This window comes from Neofelis nebulosa, chromosome 5 (genome assembly GCF_028018385.1).
Source record: "Neofelis nebulosa isolate mNeoNeb1 chromosome 5, mNeoNeb1.pri, whole genome shotgun sequence".
Lineage (NCBI taxonomy): Eukaryota > Metazoa > Chordata > Mammalia > Carnivora > Felidae > Neofelis > Neofelis nebulosa.
Genome location: NC_080786.1, coordinates 63,385,734 through 63,410,722, shown reverse-complemented (window position 1 = coordinate 63,410,722; position 24,989 = coordinate 63,385,734). Strand labels below are relative to the sequence as shown.

Sequence of the window (24,989 nt, the reverse complement as noted above, 5' to 3'; positions counted from 1 at the left end):
ACAAAAAAGAAAAAAAAAAGTATCATGAAAACTGAAGGAGAATGAGGTTTCAAGAGAAGGGTCACACAAAAATCTAGAAATAATAATCTGATGTGATAACAAGAATAAATAAAGAAGAGTAAAAGAAACCAGATTAGAGTAGATGAAGAAAGCATAGAATGGTAAGAAGGAAAGGTAATATACAGACTTTAAATGTGGTTAACTGGGGGCGCCTGGGTGGCTCAGTCGGTTGAGCATCCGACTTGGCTCAGGTCATGATCTCGCGGTTCGTGAGTTCGAGCCCCGCATCGGGCTCTGTGCTGATGGCTCAGAGCCTGGAGCTTGCTTCTGCTTCTGTGTCTCCCTCTGCCCCTCCCCCACTCACGCTCTGTCTCTCTCTGTCTTAGAAATAAACATTAAAAAAAAAATTAAATGTGGTTAACTGAAACTACAAAAGAGAATGAAATGGAACAAAAAGCACAGTACCTTCACAGAATCACTAACAAGACAGAAACCAGAAACTAGTGGTATGCCACCTTTAAAGGATCTAATAAAACAAACCCTGCTGATCTATAAAAATAGCCTTCAAAACAAAAGTGAAATACAAACATTTTCAGACAAACGCAAACTAAAGAAATACATCATTAGTACCTTCTCACTAAAGGAAATATTGAGTTTTTCAAGAAGAAAGATTATCTCATGCAGATAATATAAAATATAATAAAGGAGTATATATAATACAGGAATAAGGGAAATGGATAGCCAAAACAACATTGGCCATATACTGATAACTGTTTTATCTGGGTAATGGATACAGGGGCTTTGTTATACTACTCTGTTTACTTTTAATTGTGTTTGAAATTTTCCACAATAAAAAGGTGGGAATTTATTTATTTATTTATTCATTGTTTATTTTTGAGAGAGAAAGAGAAAGCACAAGCAAGGGAGAGGCAGAGAGAGAGGGAGAGACAGAATCCCAGGCAGGCTCCACGTTGTCAGTGCAGAGCCCAATCAATGCAGGGCTCGATCTCACAAACTGGGAGATCATGACATGAACTGAAATCAAGTCAGGTGCTTAACCAAATGAGACCCAGGTGCCCCAAAGTTGGGATTTTTTTTAAAGGTAACTAGGAGTAAAACATAATATACCTATCAAATATTGGAAAGAGATGGAAAAAGGGGGAGGAATTGTGAACAAAATCTTTCTGGCCTGCAATATATAAAGTTGGAAAATTGAAGAGTTATAAACATAGGCATAACTAGAAATGATTAAAAAGAGCTGCCTCTCAGAAGTCAAAGTGGGAGTGGAAGGTGTGAAACATGATGAATCTTTTTTTTTCCCCTTAAGATTTATTTATTTATTTTGAGAGAAAGAGAGAGCCCAAGTGGGGAACGGGCAGAAAGAGTGGGGGGAGGGAGAGAGAGAATCCCAAGCAGGCTCTGTGCTGTCAGTGCAAAGCCCGACATGGGGCCTGAACCCACGAACCATGAGATCACAAACAGCTGAAATCAAGAGTTAGACACTTAACTGACTGAACCATTCAGGTGCCCCTAAGTCTTTTTCACTACAAGATATTTTTTTTTAAATATTATTTTAATTAAATATCTTTAACTAAAAACTTACTGCTTTAAAAGTTGATAAAACATTTAATAGAAAAAATAATAGTATTTAAGATGCTTAATCATTTATACTTGAAATAAACAACTAGCCCATAATATGGAAGGATCTACAATATATCTTAATAATACTACCAAGTATTCTAAACCTCACTCTTATATTAAATTAAAATTTTAATAATTTTTTAGATTATGATGTCTTAAATAAAAATAAGTTACCCCTGTATGGTTATTAAATTTGATTTTCTCCTGTTAAAAAAATAAATAAAAGGATAAAGAAGTTATCCCACCAGATTTAATTTAAATGAAATTAGCAATTATTAGATTAAATCAGAATAAAACTCAAACATCATTAAAAATCATTCCTGCATTTTACCATTATGATTTAAAATCTAAGCAAGTTAATTTTCATATTTTTTAACTGTCAAGTCTTATTAAAAAGCTAATGATGTAATATACAATAAAACTAATTATCTTACCTCCTTTTCTTCACCAACTTGGTCCAAACTCTCATGACTTGAAGGATTATATGGAATTACTGAAAATCCAATCCCCCCCCACAAAAAAAAAAAAGGAGAAAAACAATAGTACCCGTTAACTGAGCTTGACTTAAAGTGTTCTCGTGATTTAAGTTTCTATTTCAGAATAAGTTTTCATTATTTAATTTTATTTTTTTAAGTAGGCTTTACTCCCGGAGCAGAGCCCAACATGGGGTTTGAACTCACAACCCTGAGATCAAGACCTGAGCTGAGATCAAGAGTCAGATACTTGGGGCGCCTGGGTGGCTCAGTGGGTTAAGCATCTGACTTTGGTTCAGGTCATGATCTCACGGTCTGTGAGTCCAAGCCCCCATCAGGCTCTGTGCTTACAGCTCAGAGCCTGGAGCCTGCTTTGGATTCTATGTCTCCCTCTCCCTTTACCCCTTCCCCCCCACCCCAAATAAATAAAATATAAAAAATTAAGAAAAAAAAAAAGAGTCAGATGCTTGACCAACTGAGCCATCCAGGCACCCTCAAGTTTTCACTATTTAAAATGGAATATTTGTCCTACTAGTAATAAATTGTATGTATTTATGAGTCAACTCCTAATCTTTAATGAGAGTAGAGAACAAGAACCAATTAACAGCCAAGTATTGATTTTAACAAATATTTTTGTTTTTTTAAAAATATTTCTCCTCTTCACAAAGTAATCAATTCCTTCTACAAGGATGACTCCATAAACCTTAATTATTTTAGTATGACTAAGGCATAGAGAGAGGGGGCCTTTGGTTTTTACTCCTCACTTTCTTCATACTCAAAAACTGGACTACAGGTTTCTATTCCTTGGAACTACTTGGGGCAAAACAAAACAAAACAAAACAAAAACACCCATATTTCACAGATTGCATGAATAAGAGACTGTATTCTGTCCTTCCAGAAAAACTCCCTCATCTTCCTTTTCTTGACTCTTCTGAGATCAGTATGCTCTGTCCTGGTTAACAGCTCTCCAAATTTCCCAGATACATATTTAAGGTTCTGTATCTATTTGACATTGGAACTCACATGATCTTTTTTGAATTTTCTATACTACATCTCTATATCTTTTACATAATTTCTACATCTTAAATTTTTTTTTAATGTTTATTTATTTATTTTTCAGAGAGACAGGCAGAATGCGAGTGGGTTAGAGGCAGAGAGAGAAGGCGACACAAAATCCGAAGCAGGCTCCAGGCTCCGAGCTGTCAGCACAGAGCCCGACATGGGGCTCGAACTCATGAGCTGTGATATCATGACCTGAGCCGAAGTGGGATGCTCAACCGACTGAGCCACCCAGGCGCCCCCATAATTTCTACTTCTGATAATAAAGCTTTTAATAAAAACAGATCACCTGAACATAGTCAACGTGGCCCACAATATCAGTATGTTTTCATTACTGAAAAAACTAGGTTTGTTGAATTTTAAAAAGGTCTCAGAAGAAATTCACCTGAATTAGGGAAGAGTCATTTGTTGTAATTTACATAGTTGTCTTCTTAAAATGCCACAGGTATATGTTAAATATTGTGACCGATAACACCACCGCAAAATATGGTAACCTAACTTCTTTTGGCAACAACATAAATGTTTTTAAATTTAAGTTAAAGAGTTACCTAAAGAAGTCTTTAAATGATACTTTGTTGACGAACAATGGTTAGTACCAGTGGGATTCTTACCTGTCTGTGCATGGTCTGAATGCATGGATGACTGATCCATGGGCATCACTGGTTCCTACAAACATTTCCAAAGATATAGTAATTTAGTGGGTTCTTTTTAAATCCCAATACCTCTATTAATTCAGAAACAACATTATTTTGATGAGACACAGCATATTAAAATTTAAGCTTGAAAGAATAACTTAATAAGTGAGAATTGTTTTTACTATATTTAATTTACTTTAATTTTATTATATGAAACCATGCAATATTCTTGTGAATGAGGTAACATTAGTCACATTTTACAGATAACAGAAGAAACAGAATACTAACTTCAGACCATCAATTAGCAATCAAATTAAACTTCTATATACTCTCATCTGTTTCTCTTCTACACTATTTTTCCTTTGAGCTCCATACATTCACTTTACATCTCTAACAAAAGAAGTCATTAGTACATACGTTCCTTAGCTGAGTCCAGAGATGGACTTCAAAATGGTCTATAAACCTAAAATTTCATGGATTTTCCCATTTTTCTGAAGATTCTCAAAAGTGCCAATGATCCAAATAAGGAAAAGACTTATCTTCTAGAAACTGACTTAACCCACTAACTGCCAATAACCTCAGGAAAAATGTTAACTCAAACTAAAGTGCTACTAATTCATTAATCTTGGATCCAGGTTTAATGAATACCAGCAAGAAAGGGTAAACTTGAGAAAGAACATTAAGTCATACAGTTATAGATTCTTTTTTTAGATTTTTTTTTTTTTAAAGTAATCGCTACACCCAACATGGGACTCATTTCAATCAAGAGTCACTTGCTCTACTGACTGAGCCTGCCAAGCTCCCCTACACCATTGTAATTTTAAGCCTGTCTTAAAGACAGGCCTTTGGATTTTTCATTGTGTTTAGCATCCATCCTAAAATATCAATATAATCACTAATCCTGCCCCTTTCTTCCTACATTTATAAATGTACACAAGTCATTCCATCACCTAAGAATACTCAAGAATATCAACAATACCCTAAATAAATTATGTTCACAAATTTTGGCCTTTGTTTTTTTTCCTTAAGATGGGATTTTCACCTCCCTAACTACAAACCCATTCCTGAGCTTATACGAACAAGCTAAATAATTATGATAGCCAAGAGTCACTAATAATAACCTATTTTCACAATGTCCAAAGAAGGTATTATGAATAAACATGGTACACTCATTCTAGAAGGCAATTTAGAAAGATGTCTCCAGATCTCTTTAAAAATGCATATCCTTTAGGCCAGTAATTCTACTTCTGGATCCTTAAGGAAATAATAAGATTTATTTATCAGAAAGTTCATTATGATTTTCTTTACAGGGAAATTCAGAAAACAAGTCAAATGTTCAACCATAGGGAACACATTAAGTAAATCATGACACAGACATATAACAAAATATGCTAAAATTGATGAGGATATAGACAGACAGATATAGAAAGATGACCAAAATACATAGTTGAGTGAGAAAAATGGGTTGAAAACAGTATATATATGATCTCATTTTTGTTAAAAAGTATGTAAAAGAATGAGACCAAATCAAACATTATGCACATTCTGATGGATAAACACCCCACCTTCTATGAAGCAGTCTCAAAAACAACCCACAGAAACCAAAACCCAGAATCTAAGTATAGGTTCAACTATAACATACAGAAAATAAAGAAGATGGGGAAACATTTTAAACATAACCATGGAGAAGCAAAGAGAGAAATTCTGCAACACTTTAAATGACAACATAATTTCTTCTACATTTAAATTTTAAGGGGGACAAAAGCAAGAGAGAGAAAGAGATGGAAGCATCAGTAAGTTAGAAAATATCTAGGACACATATCAATCAACTGCATATGGACTTCAGTTGGATCCTAATTCAGAATGAAAACTGTAAAAACAAAATTTTCACATTTATGAGGCAACTGAAATTTTGAACACTGCCTGGATGAGTATTTGATATAAGGAATTTGTTTTTCAGTTAGTTTTTAAAGAGTTCTTATCTTTTAGATTTGTTTCAAAATTATATAGGATGACAGCAGGTCACTTATGGGGGGTGTATAGCTGAAATAATATCAATCATGAGTTGATACCCGTGGGAGCCGGATGATTGATATATGTTAGTTCATTATACTGTTATATCTACTCTTAAAATGTATTTAAAAGTTTTCCATTATTCTATATGAATACAATTATTATAGATTATTCTATATAGATTATTCTATAATCTATTCTAATAGATTATTCTACATCCATATAGAATGGAAAAATTTTAAATGTTTATGCATATAAATCTGCAAAGAAAAAGGTCTGGAAGAATATACACCAAGACAATTACCTTTAGATAGGACATTTCATGGGGCATTTTTATTTTTATATTTTTTTTTTTTTTTTTTTTTTTTTTAAATTTTTTTTTTTAACGTTTATTTATTTTTGAGACAGAGAGACACAGAGCATGAACGGGGGAGGGTCAGAGAGAGGGAGACACAGAATCTGAAACAGGCTCCAGGCTCTGAGCTGTTAGCACAGAGCCCGACGCGGGGCTCGAACTCACAGACTGTGAGATCATGACCTGAGCCGAAGTAGGCCGCTTAACCGACTGAGCCACCCAGGCGCCCCTATTTTTATATTTTTAATTTAACTTTTAATTTTTCAGTAGGCTTCATGCCCCATGCAGAGCCCAATGCAGGGCTTGAACTCACAATCCTGAGATCAAAACCTGAATGAGATCATGAGTCAGATGCTTAACCAACTGAGCCACCCAGGTGCCCCTCATGAGGGATTTGTATTTAATTTCTCTTTATTCATTTGTATCCTCTATTTATTCTATAACCAACATGTTTTAATTGCATATTTAAAGAAAAAGTGAAAATTAAATTTTTTAATTCAAAAAGTCTCTACCTAGTAATCTCATACTTTAAATAGCAAACATGAAGCCTCTGATTATTCTTAGCTGATCTCTGTTTGGTGTGGATGCTCCAGAACAACAGGAGCTACAAACTAATGAGTTTGGCTTAAAGAAGAGAAAAAAGTCTCTTAAATGGTTTTCCCTACCTCTTCCTAATTGAGACCAGATGATTTTGTAGCAAATTAAATAAAGAAGTTACCTATGTACTACAAATTTGTAGTAACAATTCCAAAACTCACCATAGATCAACTGGACTGTAAAGTTACATTCTGTAACAACACTGTTAAAACTGTGATTCCTTAGCACCTCCGTATTTTAGCCCTCTGTTCTAGTAGTGTTACTGAAAATGCTCTATTAAAAAGAGACAACTGTGTCTTACCGGTGGCATAGAATGCCGCCCACATTCAATTGTGACAAGTTTGTGGCACTTCTTATGAACCAGGAGTTTGCAGTTGATGCACTTATATCCCTGGCGTCCAAGTCCCCATATTCGGTCAGTGCAGATAGCACAGTGGGCACGCTGGAAAGAATAATTCAACAGTATTTTATTAACCAAAAGACAGTCGCAATTATTTGCCAACATTCTGCTCATAAAATAGTGAAAATAAGTGGCTTTCTTCTCTAACTCAGTTCCCTTCATCATACATAACTTTTCCAAAGCTAGAATAGGAAAATTGAACAGAAAAGAGTTTTGTTTGCAAGAGTGAAATTTGCAAGCATGTTGTTTTCTAACTTCAAGAATTTTTAGTCTTCACATAAATTCAGAGTATTGAAAATAGTAAAAGTGAATTAAACTTGAAAACCATATGACAGAAAAAGTTATGCAAGGACTCCCAAGCAAACATAAACCTTCCAGAATGTTCAGAAGTCAAAGCAAAGCCCTGCTCTCTTAAAGATTAATACCTAAAGTAATTATTTCAAAGGTTTTCAAATATTAGTGCTACTGAGAAAAGGACTTTTGTAAACCTCAGGTGGTAGCTTTTATTTGCATTAATGAATCCAGAACATGGCACTAGTTTTACAATGGAAATAGGATCCATATATTTGTAGTTATCAAGTGGAGTGAAAACATGGACTACTGGAAATGTCTTTCAAACCTTGGCTCTGCCACTTACTAGCTGTGTCATCTTGGGCAAGTTTCTTAATTGCCCCATACCTCAGTTTTTTCACCTATAAAATAGAAATATATAGTACCTATCTCACAAGTTGTTGTAAAGATTAAATGAGTTAATATGCGTCAAGCATTTGGAAAAGCACCTGGTACATAGTTAAAGCTAGGTCAGTGTTTTGCAATTATTATATTCAAAACTGAAAGTTAAAATTACAGCATTAACTGGTTTGCAAAATAAACTTTGCTTATTTTCTGGATGTTTGGAATTATACTTAAAAAGTCAACTTTCGGGGTACCTGGGCGGCTCAGCTGGTTAAGAATTTGACTCTTCATTTTGACCCAGGTCATGATCTCAAGGTTCATCGGATCAAGCCCCACATCGGGCTCTGTGCTGACAGCACGGAGCCTGCTTGGAATAATCTGTCTCCCTCTCTCTCAGCCCCTCCTCCACAAACACATGCACACATGCTCTCTGTCTCTAAATAAATAAAACTTAAAAATAAATAAATAAAATAAAAAGCCAACTTTATTTTAGCTAGGATAACCACATAATTAATCATCCACTCTGGAGCAGTTTTAAGAAGGGAGAGGCTATTAAAAATTATCTCAAGGGGCGCCTCAGCGGCTCAGTCGGTTAAGCGCCGACTTCGGCTCAGGTCATGATCTCGCAGTTCGTGGGTTCGAGCTCCGCATCGGGCTCTGTGCTGACAGCTCAGAGACTGGAGCCTGCTTTAGATTCTGTGTCTCCCTCTCTCTCTCTGCCCCTCCCTTGCTCACACTGTCTCTCTTTCTCAAAAATAAATAAACATTTAAAAAAAAATTTTTTTAATTACCTGGAGATAACAGGGATACTGCCCTCGGGCAAACTGGGAATGTTGTCACCCTATTTACTCCTTTAAAAGGGAAAACGAGACTTTACAGTAGTGAGGGAAAAAATAGATATCTCAAATTATCAAACATTTAAAAAACTATGGTTTACCCGGTTAAAACGCTTGGCTTGAAAAGTGTGGCCATTTGCACAATAAAGCTTTCTCCAGCGGCGTGCACCTCTGCGGTAGATGGATTCTGAAGAGAGATAAAAAGTTAAAAAAAGAAAAAAGAAGAGCAAGTGTGAGTAAAGTCTTTTTATAATTAAGTCTGTGATTTTTTTCATGATATTCACTGCAAGAAAAAAAATATTTGGATAAAAACAAAGTGAAAAACTAAAATAGATGCATCGAGGAACTAAATGAAAACAAAGCCAATGGAGTAAAACTGTTCAAATAACCATTCGGGCTTTTGTGTTTTTTAATTTTCCCGCAACTTTTATTTTGAAAAATTTTAAGCCCACAGAGAATCGACATAACAGAACAAGAAACACCTGCATCCTTCACACAGATTTACCAATTAATAACATTATGCCACCTTTGCTTTCTGTCCTCTACACCTGCTTTTTTTCTTGGAATCATTTAAAAGTAAGTTGCAGACATACCACTTCACCCTTAAACACCTAAATATCCACTGCCTTAGATTAAGGACGTTCCCCCTAATTCTGCTTAGGCACAATACCATTACCATGATTGAGAAAATCAACATTAATTCAATCGTCACCTAACATACAGCTCATAGGCAAACTCCCCTATTTGTCCTTGGAGTGTATTTCATAGCTTTCTTTTTCTCTCCAGGATCCAATCAAGATTTAAGCACTGCATTTGGTTGCTATACCTTTTTTGTCTCTTTAATGGATGCTGAAATATTCACAGTGCCGTATTTGTTGTTGAGTCTTCGTGATGTTGACTTTTTTTTTTTTTTAACAGGGTCCAGTTGTCTTACGTTATGTCCCACATTCTGGATTTGTCTGTTTCCTCATTAGAATCAGTATTAAATACTCTTGGCAAAAATAATACATAGGCGATATGTGTTGCTTATTGTATAACATTACGGGATAGACAAATGTCAGATTGCTGACTCCCACTTACTAGTGTTTCAGTCACTCCGTTAAAGGCAGTGATTCCTAGTTTTCTTCATTGTAAACGCACATTTTACTTTTCGTAGGTGTTCTATAAGGGACATTTTGCAATTTCAGGAATATTATCTTCTCCAATAATCTTTTTTTTTTTCACTTTTTTAATGTTTATTTTTTGAGAGAGAGAGAGAGAGAGAAAGAGAGAGAGAGAGAGAGAGAGAGAGGGGGGGGGGGAGGGGCAGAGAAAGAGGGAGACAATCTGAAGCAGGCTCCAAGCTCTGAGCTGTCAGCATAGAGCCCGATGCAGGACTCGAACTCAGACTGTGAGATCATGACCTGAGCCCAAGTCGAATGCTTTACTGACTCAGCCACCCAGGTGCTCCTCCAATAATCTTTAACCCAATAGTTTTTACAGTAATACTTTTTCTAAACAAATTAAGAGGTTCCAAAAGATCAAATCTAATCTACCTGAGTAATTTTGGTTAAATTGATCACTGTTATATACATTGTCTATTAGTCATTAATAGTAATATTCCATAGTGATAGTTAATACTGTGGAAAGATTCCATTAGGTTTTTAAACTCATATTTTAAAGCAAATGTAGCACTGAATTTAAAATTAAGATAAAACAGACCAGTTGAAATGTTCTAAATTAGAAATCTAAAGATGGCATAATACAGAACCCTAAATATAAATGCTTTAATTTTTATTTATCTATTCTGTTAGGAGTAACCAAAGCAGAAAGTTTCTGTTAACAATATCTTAACCTGAAATATCTTCAGAAGCTTTCATGAAACTACAACTCGATATACCTTAAATTTAAGCATATTAATGTTGCCGAGGAATTAAAAGAGCCAAGAGACCATATTAATAGTGATTAATCTTCCTCCATGCTCTAGTTTAGTAACATTTATTATACTGGGGGAGAAGTGGTATCAAATCCCCACCAGCAAATTTTAAAGAGTGAATATGAGCATGAAATATAGTGAAAAGTTAGGAAATTATTACTTTATCTGGAAAGTGTGTTATAGACCCATGATCGATTTGGAGATGGGACTCTGGAACCAAGACCTGCTACAATGGCAAGTCTTTCAAAAATGCAGACCGAGGGGCGCCTGGGTGGTTTGGTCGGTTGGGCGTCCGACTTCGGCTCAGGTCATGATCTCACGGTCCGTGGGTTTGTGCCCTGCGTCGGGCTCTGTGCTGACAGCTCAGAGCCTGCAGCCTGTTTCAGATTCTGTGTCTCCCTCTCTCTCTGCTCCTCCCCTGTTCATGCTCTGTCTCTCTCTGTCTCAAAAATAAATAAACGTTAAAAAAAAAAAAAAATTAAAAAAAAAAAAATGCAGACCGGACAAAGAACATAGCTGCCTCTCCAACAGCTGTGTAAAGGCAGCCTACACTGGCTTTGGTCCATCCACCACTGGAACTCCAGCAAAATATTCTCAGCTGAACCCAAACCTAAATTTTTCACTAGAGCTTCAAGGCTCTACCTACTTCCTTATATTTCTCCATCTTCCTATATATATTACACGGCCCCCAATCAACTCTATATACAAACACTCATAGCTGTTTAATTTTTCCTTCTCACCAGGTTGCATGAAGAGTCACAGAGCTGAAAGTTTAGAACTCTTTCATTTAATTCAAAGGAAAACATTTACTACTTTTCTCTCTAAAGTCATGGATATGTGCAGAAACCACAAATGAAAATGAGTAGTATCCACAAGTAATAATACATTACACTGGATATCAAAGGCAATAACTACTGACTGTATGTAAGTGTGTATATATACAAACTTTCAATTCCTCTCACTAATGGGAACCATCAGCTTGGACATTCAAAAGAAAATCCCTAACATTTCTAACTACACAAGCTCAAGTATTCAGAGATGAAGCATCTTGTTACTTTCAAATGGTACACCAAAAAAATAAAAATGAAACAAGCATGTTTCTTATGTATATACATCTCTGCCTATGTGTGAACACATACAGATGCAGACATACAGGAAACATAGAAAATGTTAATAATTAGTGAATGGAGGCAAAAGATACCTTTGTATCTTTGTTTTCAATGTTTCAACTTCTCCACAAGTTTGAAAATTTCAAAAATTAAAAACCAGGATGAAACATGACTTAAAATTAACTTAATTTTCTCTTCAAACATGCAACAGACACTTATGTCAGTAACTTGTAACTAAGAACTGCCTGATTGTGATCTGGCAAAGGTAGAGTTTAGGCAGTTGCTAAGATATACTAAATTAGACTTAAGAATGGAAAGGAAATCAAACGGACTAAAAGTTCTATTTCTGATTTCTTTTCACTTGTGCCACTGTACCATAAATAACTCTATTCTCAAAAATATGAAGTATATATACACACTCACTATCTTCTCCTGGACAGGGCATTCCAGGACGTTCTGGTACACAAGGGAAGACTGAAAGAAAATAAACTAAAATTAATACAGCATATTTAAAACACACAAATTACATAGAATGTCAAATTCTAATATCAAAAACGTTGACCCAAATTTCAACCTTACCCTCTCTTGACATAAGATACGTAGCATATGGTCAATATTTTTTCAAGGGATCCATTTTACCAAGGCTATATGAAGAAGTTTTTATGAAAGTGAACATCCAAAAACAAATGCATTAGAAGCTCAAATTATTCATTCTACTCCCTGTTAACATTACTAATTGATTCTTTTGTCCTTAGAGAAATTAACTATTTCCTTAAATCTCTGTTGTAAAGTTTGCTACAATGAAGAATTAAAATTAAATTACAAAAATGTATACAAATATAAACATAAACCATTACAATTTTTAAAAGATGTATACTAAATTTAAGAATAAGTTCACAAGATTAACATGTACCCAAATCCAACAAAATATAAGTTTTATCTTATAAACTGTAAATTTATAAACATGATAATTCAGGCCATTTTTTTAAAGAGACAGAATATAGGGGTGCCTGGGTGGCTCAGTCGGTTGAGCGGCCGAATTCAGCTCAGGTCGTGATCTCGCGGTCCGTGAGTTCGAGCCCCGCGTCGGGCTCTGTGCTGACAGCTCAGAGCCTGGAGCCTGTTTCAGATTCTGTGTCTCCCTCTCTCTGACCCTCCCCCGTTCATGCTCTGTCTCTCCCTGTCTCAAAAATAAATAAAACGTTTAAAAAAAAAAAAAAAAAAAAGAGAGACAGAATATAAAGACATAGTATATTTATGAACTAGACAACCAGCTGTAGTCTGTGATGTACAGAAGGACATGGCTTAATAAAGAATATAGAGTATGAGAAGCACAGTTGCTAACATATTCTTAAAAGTTGAAATATAAGCCAACTTCTAAAAACAGATATGTGATATAGGGTAAAAATAACGAAAGTGGGGTGCCTGGGTGGCTCACTTGGCTAAGCGTCTGACTCTTGATTTCGGCTCAGGTCATGATCTCACGGTCATGAGATCGAACCCTGTGTCGGACTCTGTGCTGCATGTGGAGCCTGCTTAAGATTCTCTCTCCTCCTCTCTCACTGCCCCTCCCCTGCTTGTGCGTGCTCTCTCTTTCAGAAAACCAAACAAAACTTAAACTATTTAATACTATTGATCAGTCACTTCTTTAAACACTCACTGCAGTTTTATTCTAAAAAGAGATGACCCCCAAAATGGATGACTTACTAAAATTCTGCTAGGATCTCAACAAATTAGACTATGGATCCCTTTGGAAGTCACTATGTCAAATTCTGAAGACAGAAGAATATCAAACTACTCACTTTTGAAAAACACACTGTAAAGAAAAGTATATGGGAATAATAACAAGGTGTCGACTCATTATACTTATGGGAGATTCATGTTTGTTTTGAGTTTTAAAGAGTTCCCTAGGTCTGGTCTCCAAAAGCTCCTAAAAATGTTTCATGAAATATCGCCAACGAATTGCAATTAAATGTGCCATATTAAGTGGGTACTACAGTACATAAAAAATTTGAGGGGTAGCACAGTAGAATGAAAAGAACATAGATTTGGAACCAGAAGACCTAGATTCTATAACTAGGTCTACAGTGCACCAGTTACATGATGGCTGAGTTTCGTCTCTTCTTCTGTACCACGATGCGACTTGCAGGCTTGCAGAAAACTACGTAATCTCTATAACTATGTAAATAGTTTCACTGTTAACCTTCAAATAAAAGAAAGGACATTTAAGATACCTTCTCTTTGGAGATCATTATTTGCATACATTACAAAACTGCAAGGGAATGACTTAGGAGAATTCCAGTGGGCACTCAATTTTAAATTCTATCCTACACTTTGCTGTGAAAAACTGAGAGATATTCAGTGTAATATCCAAGAAGGCAAACCCAAATAACAAATTTCCCAAGATTATAAGGTGATTTTATTTGCTCTAGCATTTGAGAGACTAAATCTGAACAATTACATAGCAATGAGGGATAGAGATTAAGCAAATGACATCATGATGATGTTTTAAAATGGACAAGAATACAGGATTATTAAAAAAAAAAAATACAGCTCTAGAAGAGTAAGAAATGACTACTCCTTTACCATGAATCAGGAGTTCAGAATCCTTGTTTAGCTCATAAAGCCTAAAGGCTTCTTCTAACTCCAACTGAGATGATACTGTACACGGGTCTCCTAAAAAATATAAAAAGTAAAGTAAAGCAAAGCTCACTTTTTAAATCCTCTAAAATGTGATGTTTAGTAAACAATTTCCATTACATAAAATCTTGAGCAAAAACATAATTTCCATTACATAAAATCTTGAGGAAAAACAATTACATACATACATAAAGTAATATTTGACAAGGACAAGTCTTTAGATACTTAAAATTTTAGCCAATTCTATTCTCTAAAGTAACTACATAACTTCCATTTCTATTTCCCAAAAATATTACATGAAATTCATAGATACCAAATTTGATACATATAAGCCATTTAATTCTCAATAACATATAAAGTATACGCAAAATATAGCAAACACAATCCACCCCGACCACATTTGGATTGTCACTACAGTATGACTAACTGCCAGGGACAAGTTTTCTGTTACCTATCTCTCTAGAGGAGGAAGTGAAAGTGGTTTCACTGCCACAATATGGTCGGTTAGAGGTCTCCATGTAATCATTCTGCCAAATTTTGCCTTCACCTGAGAGCCTGCTCAAGAGGCTCACAGAAAGGAAGCACAGCTACTAAGTACTCTGGACTAAACAGCAGTCCAATCTGAACTGCTTTTAAATGTAAACACATCATTTTAGTAAATGGACACACAGAAAGACTAAGGAAGAAACACCTTCCTAGTCAACCAGCCAAAGAACTGAGTCACCCTGGCAAAGACTGAGATGGCACATCTCCCTGAATGATGGCATTCCTCAATGAAAAAGTAATTAGATCACAGTTGGGGCCCGAGCTGGGTCCTCCACACTGCAATGCTTCTGCTCATTCCTGTGGTCACACCAAATGTTACCACACACAAGATGCCACCGGCCCTATCCAAACCTCAGTCACTCTCAGTAGAGAACTATGTCTATTACTCACGAGAGAAAAATGAAGCCATCTGCTTTCCTCCAGTCTCAAAGAAATGAGTGCCTCTGTACCTTTCTCCAACTTGGCGATTCCCTTACTGAATCTCTTCCTTTTACCTTCCTGTGGGCCTTATCCCATTAGCCCTTTCAGTTCCATTTGCATTTTTTCTTTCCTTCCACTAGCTCTTCTCCGGCACAGGCATGTTTGAGTCCCCCTCTCAACAATCTCCCTCACACTCGGGTTGCCATTCCATTGTAGCCACACCCTCAAGAGCAAACCCTAGACTGAAACTGGAGGGGGTGGGTGAGAAGAAGGGGAAAAATATAGGGTAGGGCTTTTGATCTTTGACTTCTTACTTTGCTTTTGTACTTTTTAAATCACGGGTTTACAATACTTTAGATTTATTAGAAACAACTTTTTAAAATTTATTTATTTTGAGAGAGCGAGAGAGCGAAAGCCAGAGAGCGAGAGAGCGAGCACATGTGCACGCAAGCAGGAGACGGGCAGAGAGAGGGGGAGAATCCCAAGCAGGCTCTGCATTGTCAGCACAGAGTCTGACGCAGGGCTCCATCTCACAGGCTGTGAGATCATGACTGCGCCGAAATCAAGACTCAGATGCTTAACCGACTGAGCCACCCAGGCACCTCTGGAAGTAACTTTTCTTGAGGTGCCTGCTGATTCAGTCAGTTAAGCGTCCGACTTCAGCTCAGGTCATGATCTTGTGGTTCAGGAATTCGAGCCCCGCGTCAGGCTCTGTGCTGACAGCTGAGAGCCTGGGACCTGCTTCAGATTCTGTGTCTCCCTCTCTCTGCCCCTCCTGCTGCTTGTGCTCACTCTCTCTCTCTCTCTCAAAAATAAACATTAAAAAAATTTTTAGAAATAACTTTTCTTAATATTCAGAGTGACCCCACCCTGCTTTCTCTGTGTTCCTGTCCTCCATGAATTTCTCAAAATTCTGCTATCAGGTTTTAGTCCAAACACTCTACAAAAACTGCTATATCCAAGGTCATGAAAAGAGCTGCTAAAACCAATAGCAACTTTTCTGTCTTTATTCTAATTGATCTCACTATAGCATCTAACAAAGTTCCCTAGTAACCATCTATAGGATAGAACTGCATCTAGGTTTCTAAAACACCATTCCCCTGGTTTACCAACTCTATTTTAACTTTTCATTTTGGAAATCTTCAAACATGTTACCAAATTTTGCTTCCCCCTACATACCCACTCACTTATTCCCTTCCACCATGGCATTGTGAACAAATCCTTATAAGTCTAGATTAAAATTCCTTAATATGATCACAATATCATTATACACCTATAAAAACTAACAAAAATTCACAATAAAATACCCAAACATGACCGTATGCAAAAGAATAAAGTTGAACTTCTATCTTACACCATTAACAAAAATTAACTCAAACCTGATCAAAGACTTAAATGCAAGAGTGAAAAGTACAAAACTCATGAAAGAAAACATAGGGAGAAAGCTTTATGACGCTGGATTTGGCAATGATTTCTTGGCTATGACACCAAAAGCAAGGCAAGGAAAAAACAAATGACCATTTCTCCAAAGAAGATACACAAATGGTCAATGAGCACATGAAAAGATGTTCAGTATCACTCATCATTAAGAAAATCAACAAGACACCACCTCATTGTGATGAGGTTACACAGAGAGGGAGAACCAACTAGGCCAGTATCCCAGATGAGCCTCTACGTCACTCCAGACCCAGCTGCCATATGATTGCCACTGCATGAGAGACCTCATGTGAGACTAGCACAGCCAGTCAACGGAGACCAGTGTGAGAGATTACAAAATAAAGTGGTGGGACTGGGACGCCTGGTGGCTCAGTCAGCTAAGCATCTGACTCCTGATTTCTGCTTAGGTAACAATGTCACAGTTCCTGGGTTCGAGCCCTGTGTCGGGCTCCGTGCTGGGCATGTAGCCTGCTTAAGATTCTTTCTCTTTCTTTCTCTCTCTCACACAAAAAAAAAATCACTAAAAAAAAAATAAATAAATAAAGTGATGGGTTTTTTAAAGCTACTAGGCTTTGAAGTGATTTGTTATGTAACAAACACCTTACTACCATCTTTCAATTTGAATCCTGAAATCCTGTGAATCTTACAAGACCCAGGACAAATAAATGCCTCTTCTGAACAGCCTTACCTAAAGGGGATAATATTTCACATTTTATGAAAAGCCTAAAGATAACCTAATTTTTCATAATTATCTTATTGAGATACAATTCACATAGCATTCAATTTACCTAGCTGAAGTGTATAATGGTCGTCTGTTCACAGAGCTGTCAACTCTCGATATAATCAATTTTAGAACATTTTCATTGTCTCCTCAAAAAAGCTCCTTTCCCATTAGCAGTCAGTCCCCATTTCCCCCCCACCCTCTCCTCCTACTGCCAGACCTAGGCAACCACTAATCTATTTTCAGTATCTAAGATTTGCCTTTTCAGGACATTTCATAAATGGAATCACATAATACGTGGTCTTTTATGTCTGTCTTTGTTCACTTGGAATGTTTTCAAGGTTCATCCATGTTGTAACATGTATCAGTACTTCAGTCCTTTTTTATTAGTGAATAGTAAATATTCTTGAAATGAATTTTTTCCTATGTTTGAATAACTTCTCATGATACTTCTCATGATAATTGATTGGTTTAAAGTGTGCCCATTTAAAATTTTGACAATTATTCCAAAATTTGGAATGACAGTAACTGCAAAAAGGTTATCATAAATGCAGTCAACTAAGTATCTATCCTAAGATCCTACAAGTAATCATTAAATTTTAAATATCTTCTAATCTGACAGGTGAAAATGCCTTCTTTTAAAATCTTTGTTTCGTTAATTGTTAGTAATTTCTGAGTTTTGTCATTTATAAATTTTTTTAATGTTTATTTAATTTTGAGAGAGAGAGACAGAGTGTGAGTGTGGGGGGAAGGGGGGGAGGGGGCAGAAAAAGATGGAGACACAGAATCCGAAGCAGGCTCCAGGCTCTGAGCTTTTAGCACAGAGCCCAACATGGGCCCGAACTAAAGAGCCGTGAGATCATGACCTGAGGCAAAGTCGGACACTTAAATGACTGAGCCACCCAGGCACCCCCTGTTTTTTTGTCATTCATGAATTAGCTATCTAGACCCCCTTAAGTAGATTTTTCATCTATTTCTTTTTGACCTAATTATTTTATATTAGAGATAACAATCCTCTGTAAATGTTACAAACATTTTCTGTCAGTTGTTACTATTCTTATATATGTGATTATGGTATTTTTTGACATACAAAATTAGGAAAAATCTTCCCTCTTTACAGTTCCTTCGCCAGAATTTTCCTGTTTATTTTTCCAGATAAAATTGTCAGTTTTAAAAACACCCTATTAGAAATTTTTTGGGGGGGTGGGGCACCTGGGTGGCTCAGTCGGTTGGGCGGCCGACTTCGGCTCAGGTCATGATCTCGCGGTCCGTGAATTCGAGCCCCGCATCAGGCTCTGTGCTGACAGCTCAGAGCCTGGAGCCTGTTTCAGATTCTGTGTCTCCCTCTCTCTGACCCTCCCCCGTTCATGCTCTGTCTCTCTCTGTCTCAAAAATAAATAAACGTTAAAAAAAAAAAAAAAAAAGAAATGAAAAAAAAAAAGAACAGAAATTTTTTGGAGGTCGTGCTCTTTACAGATTGATCTGTAGGGAGCTCTCATTTTACATGATGCTTCTTCCTCACCCCATTCATCCACAGTTTTGGTTATGGCATCCAGTTGTTTCTGTTTCAGTTTTCTTTATGTGGTTTCTACACATTTCTTTAAAGTTTATTCCTAGACTGAACCTTCAGTTGGTTAAGCATCCCACTGTGGCTTAGGTCATGATCTCACAGTTCATGGGTTTGACACCCACGTCCGTGCTGGCAGCTCAGAGCCTAGAGCCTGCTTCAGGTTCAAATAAATAAACATTAAAAAAAAAAAAAAATGAAAGTTTATTCCTAGATTTAAAAACAAAATTTACGTTGTGACTACGGATGAAATCTTTTCTTCCAATACACTTTCTGGTTTGAGTATTATCTACATAAAAGAAAGATCGGTGCTCTCATTTGCTCACTTTATAACTTGGTGTTATAGGCGTCTTCGAGTGGCTAGATGAAAAACAGCGAGGTCAAAATGACCCAACCATGTTACACAGATAAACCATTTTTGGATCAGCGCTCAATATACTGACAATAACAAGTACTGGTGAGGATGCAGAGAAACTGGGATCAATCCTCATATGCTACTGGTGGGAATGTAAAATGGTGCTGCCACTTCAGCCAACACAATGGGGGCTCCTTAAAAGATGGAACATAGTTATCAGATGACTTAGCAGTTCCAGTCTTGGTAGGTATCAAAGAGAAATGAAAACCTACGTCCACACAAAAAGTTGAAACCAAATGTTCACTCCGGTTGTAACAGCCAAAAAAGTGAAAAAAAACCCCAAATGTCCATCAAAATTGAGTAAGTATGGATATGACATGTCTAAATTAGGCAAGTGTATAGAAACATGAAGTAGATTAGTGGTTACCTTGATCTAAGGGCTGTGGAGGGTAAAGAACCTAGAGGGAAATAGGTAGTGAATGTTAATGATAATGGGGTTTATGTTTTGGGTGACAAAATGTTTTGAAATCGATCACAGTGATGGTTGCACAACTCTGTGAATATACTAAAAACCACTGAATTATACACTTTAAGTAATAAGTTATATCTCAGTGCAACTGTTTTAGAAAAAAATGTTTACTGCAGCATTTTTATAAAAGTGTGTCTGATAACAAAGTAACAGTCTAGTCCAAAAACAAAGTCTGTCTTTGCTTGCCTCAAAGAAATAAACACACAGACTCACTTTTTTAGTACGCAAATTTCTCCCATTTTGCCACATTTATGAAAGTGAAAGGCAATATAATTACATTTCATTTTTGACATTGCTTTAAAAAAACTTTTGTTTCTACAGAAGATTTAAGTGTAAGCCAAAAATAAAAAAGCAGTATAAAAATAATGAGAATTTCACACATCAATAAGTGTGTAAATTATTCTTTCAGTTAGACAAATAAGCCAGTTGACTAAATTAATTCTAAATAATGAAATATTCAAAGAATTCTAGAGATAGGAGTCTGAAATTTAATTAACACTTCATTTACAACTCCCCAGGTGAGGAAACTAAATACATTTTAAATACATTTAAGCTCACCTTAGATTGTGTTTAAACAATAAGAAATATATGTATGTCATTCATATGTATATAGATGTGTGTATATATATTTATCTCTCTCTACAGAGGGCCATTACCTATATTGTGAGGATGATGGGAAAACTAAAGATCATATTTTTAAAGTTAACTCATAGTATGCTTGGTCCATTATACATGTGACTTATATTATTGCACTTTGATTAAATGCCATGAATGGAATTAACTATTGTTAAAAGTATCATTATAACCAGGGGCGCCTGGGCATCTCGGTCAGTTGGGCGTCTAACTCTTGATTTTGGCTTAGGTCATGATCTCAGGGTTGTGGGACTGAGCCCCGCGTTGGGCTCTGCGCTGGCCATGGAGCCTGCCTGAGATTCTCTCTCCCTCTCCCTTTGTCCCTTCTACTCTTGTACATGCTCTCTCTAAAAAACAAAAAATTAAAAATTAAAATAAAGAAAGTATCATTAGAACCATATTTTAAAAAATCAATCTTTTCCTTCTGCTAGACATTGTCTTTTTGCCAGACCGATACCTGCCTGCTGTTCGTTGAAACCTAGACCATGTAAAGTACCTGTATGCAGTATTTACCTAGAGATCGACACTTTTGAATAATCACAAGGAAGTGTGAAAATAGGAGTTAATTACTGATATTATGTATATCCAAATCTATTTTTATTGGACTGAATGTCTGTGGTTCAAGTATTACCTTTTTGGGCCAACTGTTTAATGCCTGATAAAGCAGGGCACATAACTCAGAAGCAAAACATTCCGTGAAGAATCATCATGAAAGAGGGGCGCCTGGGTGGCGCAGTCGGTTAAGCGTCCGACTTCAGCCAGGTCACAATCTCGCGGTCCGTGAGTTCGAGCCCCGCATCAGGGTCTGGGCTGATGGCTCGGAGCCTGGAGCCTGTTTCCGATTCTGTGTCTCCCTCTCTCTCTGCCCCTCCCCCGTTCATGCTCTGTCTCTCTCTGTCCCAAAAATAAATAAAAAACATTGAAAAAAAAAATTTAAAAAAAAAAAAAAAAAAAAGAATCATCATGAAAGAAAAGACAGGAGAAAAGCTATTTCTGAAAGCCTACTCTATTACTAAAGTACATATTCATATCCTAAAACAGGCATACAGCCAGAATGAGATCTGCTCAGTATCAATGAATTTCAAGGTAATAAAATCTGTATATTATAACCAGCAGATCAAGTCTTTTTTTCAATGCATCTACATGTTCTTTTCACCTATAGAAAGAACCAAATTAGGGCACTGGACCTCAAGTATTTAATAAATATGCAAGGTTCAATTATTTACAAAATAACCTGAGAAGACGCAGAACTTAAAACATACTTATGTTAGGTATCTCAGCATATGACTCAGTTCAGTGCCCCACACTTGAAAGAATCTACACAGCATAAAACCAAGGTTGGCCACCTTTAACATTTGCCTGAGATAGCATCACAACGCTCCTCTCCCTGATGTTTGAGTCTGCCACAGATTTAGACTCATTCTGTTCCCACCGGACCTTCTTTCTGCTGCCATTCCACCTCTGGATACTGGGTTCAGAATACTACATACCACTTGTGAAAGTCCATGTATTCCCTGCTTTGAAGGGTTGCATTGCTTAAAACATAGATTTGCAAAAATTTTTCAAGAATGCTACAGTGTTTAGGTGGTCATCCTTTCAATATTAGGCTCAATCACAACAGTAATGGATTTCTGGTTTCTTCCTTTTTTCTAGGAGGCAGAAATCAGTGGTTACAGAAGCATATGCCATCCTATCAAGCTGCCCATCTTCAACTTCCACTTCTGGAGATGATGGAAGTAACAAGAACTGATTTAACCCTCTACCTAAAACACAAAAAAACTATACAAAACAAGTGAAAAAAAAATGGTTCAAGATACTGGAAATAAGCAACAAAGGATCAGCTGTAACTTAAATGTATACCTGAACAAAACTCAAAAATATTTATAAAACTACAAATATATCCAATACCCAATAATGCAAAAGTCACATTGTCTAGGATCCAATAAAATACACCCAGGCATGTGAAGAAGCAGGAAAATATGACCTACAACAGGAGAAACATCAATCAACAGAAATTAACCCTGAATTGACAGATGAAAGAAATTTATAGAAATGGTTACTGAAAGTTATTATAATTATATCCAATATATGCTCAAGAAGCTGGAGGTATTGGGCATGTTAAGTAAAGATGGAAGATATTTTAAAAGGCCCAAGCTGAACATTTAGAAATAAAAGCTATAACGTCTGAAATGAAAACTATACTAGATGGGATTAATGGCAGATTACACATTGCAGAAGAAAAAACTGGTGAACTTAAATACAAGCAATAAAACTACCCAAAATGAAATGCAGAGAAAAAGACTGGGGAAAAAAAAAAAATGAACAGAACATTAGTGAGCTTTATGACACCTTAAGAGGCCTAATATTCATGTTAACCACAGTCCCCTAAAGGGATGTGGTGACAGAAAAAAAAATTTGAAAAGCTAATGGCCAAAATGTTTCCAAATTTGATGAAAACCATAAAAACCCATGGATCCAAGAAGCTCAATAAAGCTTAAGACACAAAACATGAATAAAAGTGAACTAAGGCCCGTCGTTATCAAACTGCTTAAAACCAACAATAAACAGAAAAATCTTAAAGGCAGCCAAAGAGACACATTACATAGAAAACAAAGGCCACTGACCAAAGATTTGCATCAGAGACAATACAAGCTAGAAGACGGTGCACAAAATGCAAAAACAAATTTGCTAACCTGGAATTATTTGCTCAGCAAAACTATCTTTCAAAAACAAAGGTGACCTAAAGACAAATTCATAGTAGAAATTTATAGGAACAGAAAGGCAAATTTATAGAGACAGAAAGTATAAGAAAGGCATGTGAGGAGGGGGAAAGTGGGGGGGGGAGTTAATAGGTATAGAGTTTGGGATTTTTTTTTGGGAATTTTGTTTGGGAAATTCTGGAAGAGGGTAGTGGGGATGTTTACATAAAATTATGAATATGCTTAAGATCACGGAGTTGTACACTTAAAAAAAGGTTTTGGGATTAGTTAATAGGTATAGAGTTTGTTTGGGATTTTTTTTGGGAATTTTGTTTGGGAAATTCTGGAAGAGGGTAGTGGGGATGTTTACATAAAATTATGAATATGCTTAAGATCACGGAGTTGTACACTTAAAAAAAGGTTTTGGGATTAGTTAATAGGTATAGAGTTTGTTTGGGATTTTTTTTTGGGAATTTTGTTTGGGAAATTCTGGAAGAGGGTAGTGGGGATGTTTACATAAAATTATGAATATGCTTAAGATCACGGAGTTGTACACTTAAAAAAAGGTTTTGGGATTAGTTAATAGGTATAGAGTTTGTTTGGGATTTTTTTTGGGAATTTTGTTTGGGAAATTCTGGAAGAGGGTAGTGGGGATGTTTACATAAAATTATGAATATGCTTAAGATCACGGAGTTGTACACTTAAAAAAAGGTTAAAATTTTATGTTAGGTATATTTTACCACAATAAAAAAAGAATTAAAAAAAAGAAGTACACTAGTTCTCTATGTGCATGAATAATGTGCATAGAGACAAGACAATGCCCAGTGAAAAAAGGCAGTTTCAGAATATGTGCTTCAGAATAATGCCATTTATATTAATTGAATAGCACATAAAAGCACTACTTTGTTATTTATATATATAGAATAGTGACAGAAGGCATATTAGTGGTTCCTTGGGGATGAAGGGATATGGGTGAGAAAAGTTTGATTATAAACTTAACCTATGGTAGTAGTTGTCCCTTAGAAAGGGAAGGAAGACAATGTAATCAAAGATGGAAATGCCAACAAGAAGGCCAGACCTCGTCATAGAACAAAGCACAAGTTTGGGAGTCCTGGTGCCTTATCAGGCTCATACGGCCACTCTTGCTTGCCTCACCTTTTAACTCATCTCCATCCTACCACTGCAAGCGATTTCTCCTACGTGGGCCCCCATTTGATCCCTCTGCCTGTCAGGCATCCACACAGCCTGCTATATAAGTGGCAGCACCCAGAGTTTACCAGGCAGAACACCTAAAGCACAGAGCTGGGGCAGAGGCCAGAAGTAAAAGAAATACTTGAGTACTTCTCTAAGTCATCTAGCTGCCTTCTGTGTGGAGTACTCTACCCCTGGGAGTATAGGAAGACTTTCCAATGATGACCAGGCAGAGACAGTTTTTAAAAGGTATCAATTCACAGGGACACCTGGGTGGCTCAGCCGGTTAAGGGTCCGACTCTTGATTTCAGCCCAGGTCATGATCTCGTGGTTTGTGGGATCAAGCCCTGCATCGGGCTCTGGGCAGAAGCCCAGAGCCTGCTTGGAATTCTCTCTCTCTGCCTCTCCCCTGCATGTGCACATGCTCTCGAAAGAAAGAAAAAGAAAGAAGGAAGGAAGGAAGGAAGGAAGGAAGGAGAGAAAGAAAGGAAAAAGAAAAAAAACAGTATCAATTTCCAGACCCTCAACTTCCATGTAAACTCC

The 24,989-nt window shown here is 36.5% G+C and overlaps 1 protein-coding gene across 1 annotated transcript in view; it reads right to left on the bottom strand.

Annotated features, from left to right (window-relative positions):
* PRKCI (protein kinase C iota) overlaps positions 1-24,989 on the bottom strand; it is a 72,561-nt gene that overhangs the window by 20,850 nt on the left and 26,722 nt on the right. The window contains exons 3-8 of the mRNA XM_058730480.1: positions 14,295-14,384; positions 12,132-12,182; positions 8,786-8,871; positions 7,075-7,215; positions 3,785-3,839; positions 2,076-2,134 (exon numbers count right to left, since the gene is read on the bottom strand). Coding sequence (XP_058586463.1) covers positions 2,076-2,134; positions 3,785-3,839; positions 7,075-7,215; positions 8,786-8,871; positions 12,132-12,182; positions 14,295-14,384 — 482 coding nt within the window. The remainder of the gene's footprint in view (positions 1-2,075; positions 2,135-3,784; positions 3,840-7,074; positions 7,216-8,785; positions 8,872-12,131; positions 12,183-14,294; positions 14,385-24,989) is intronic.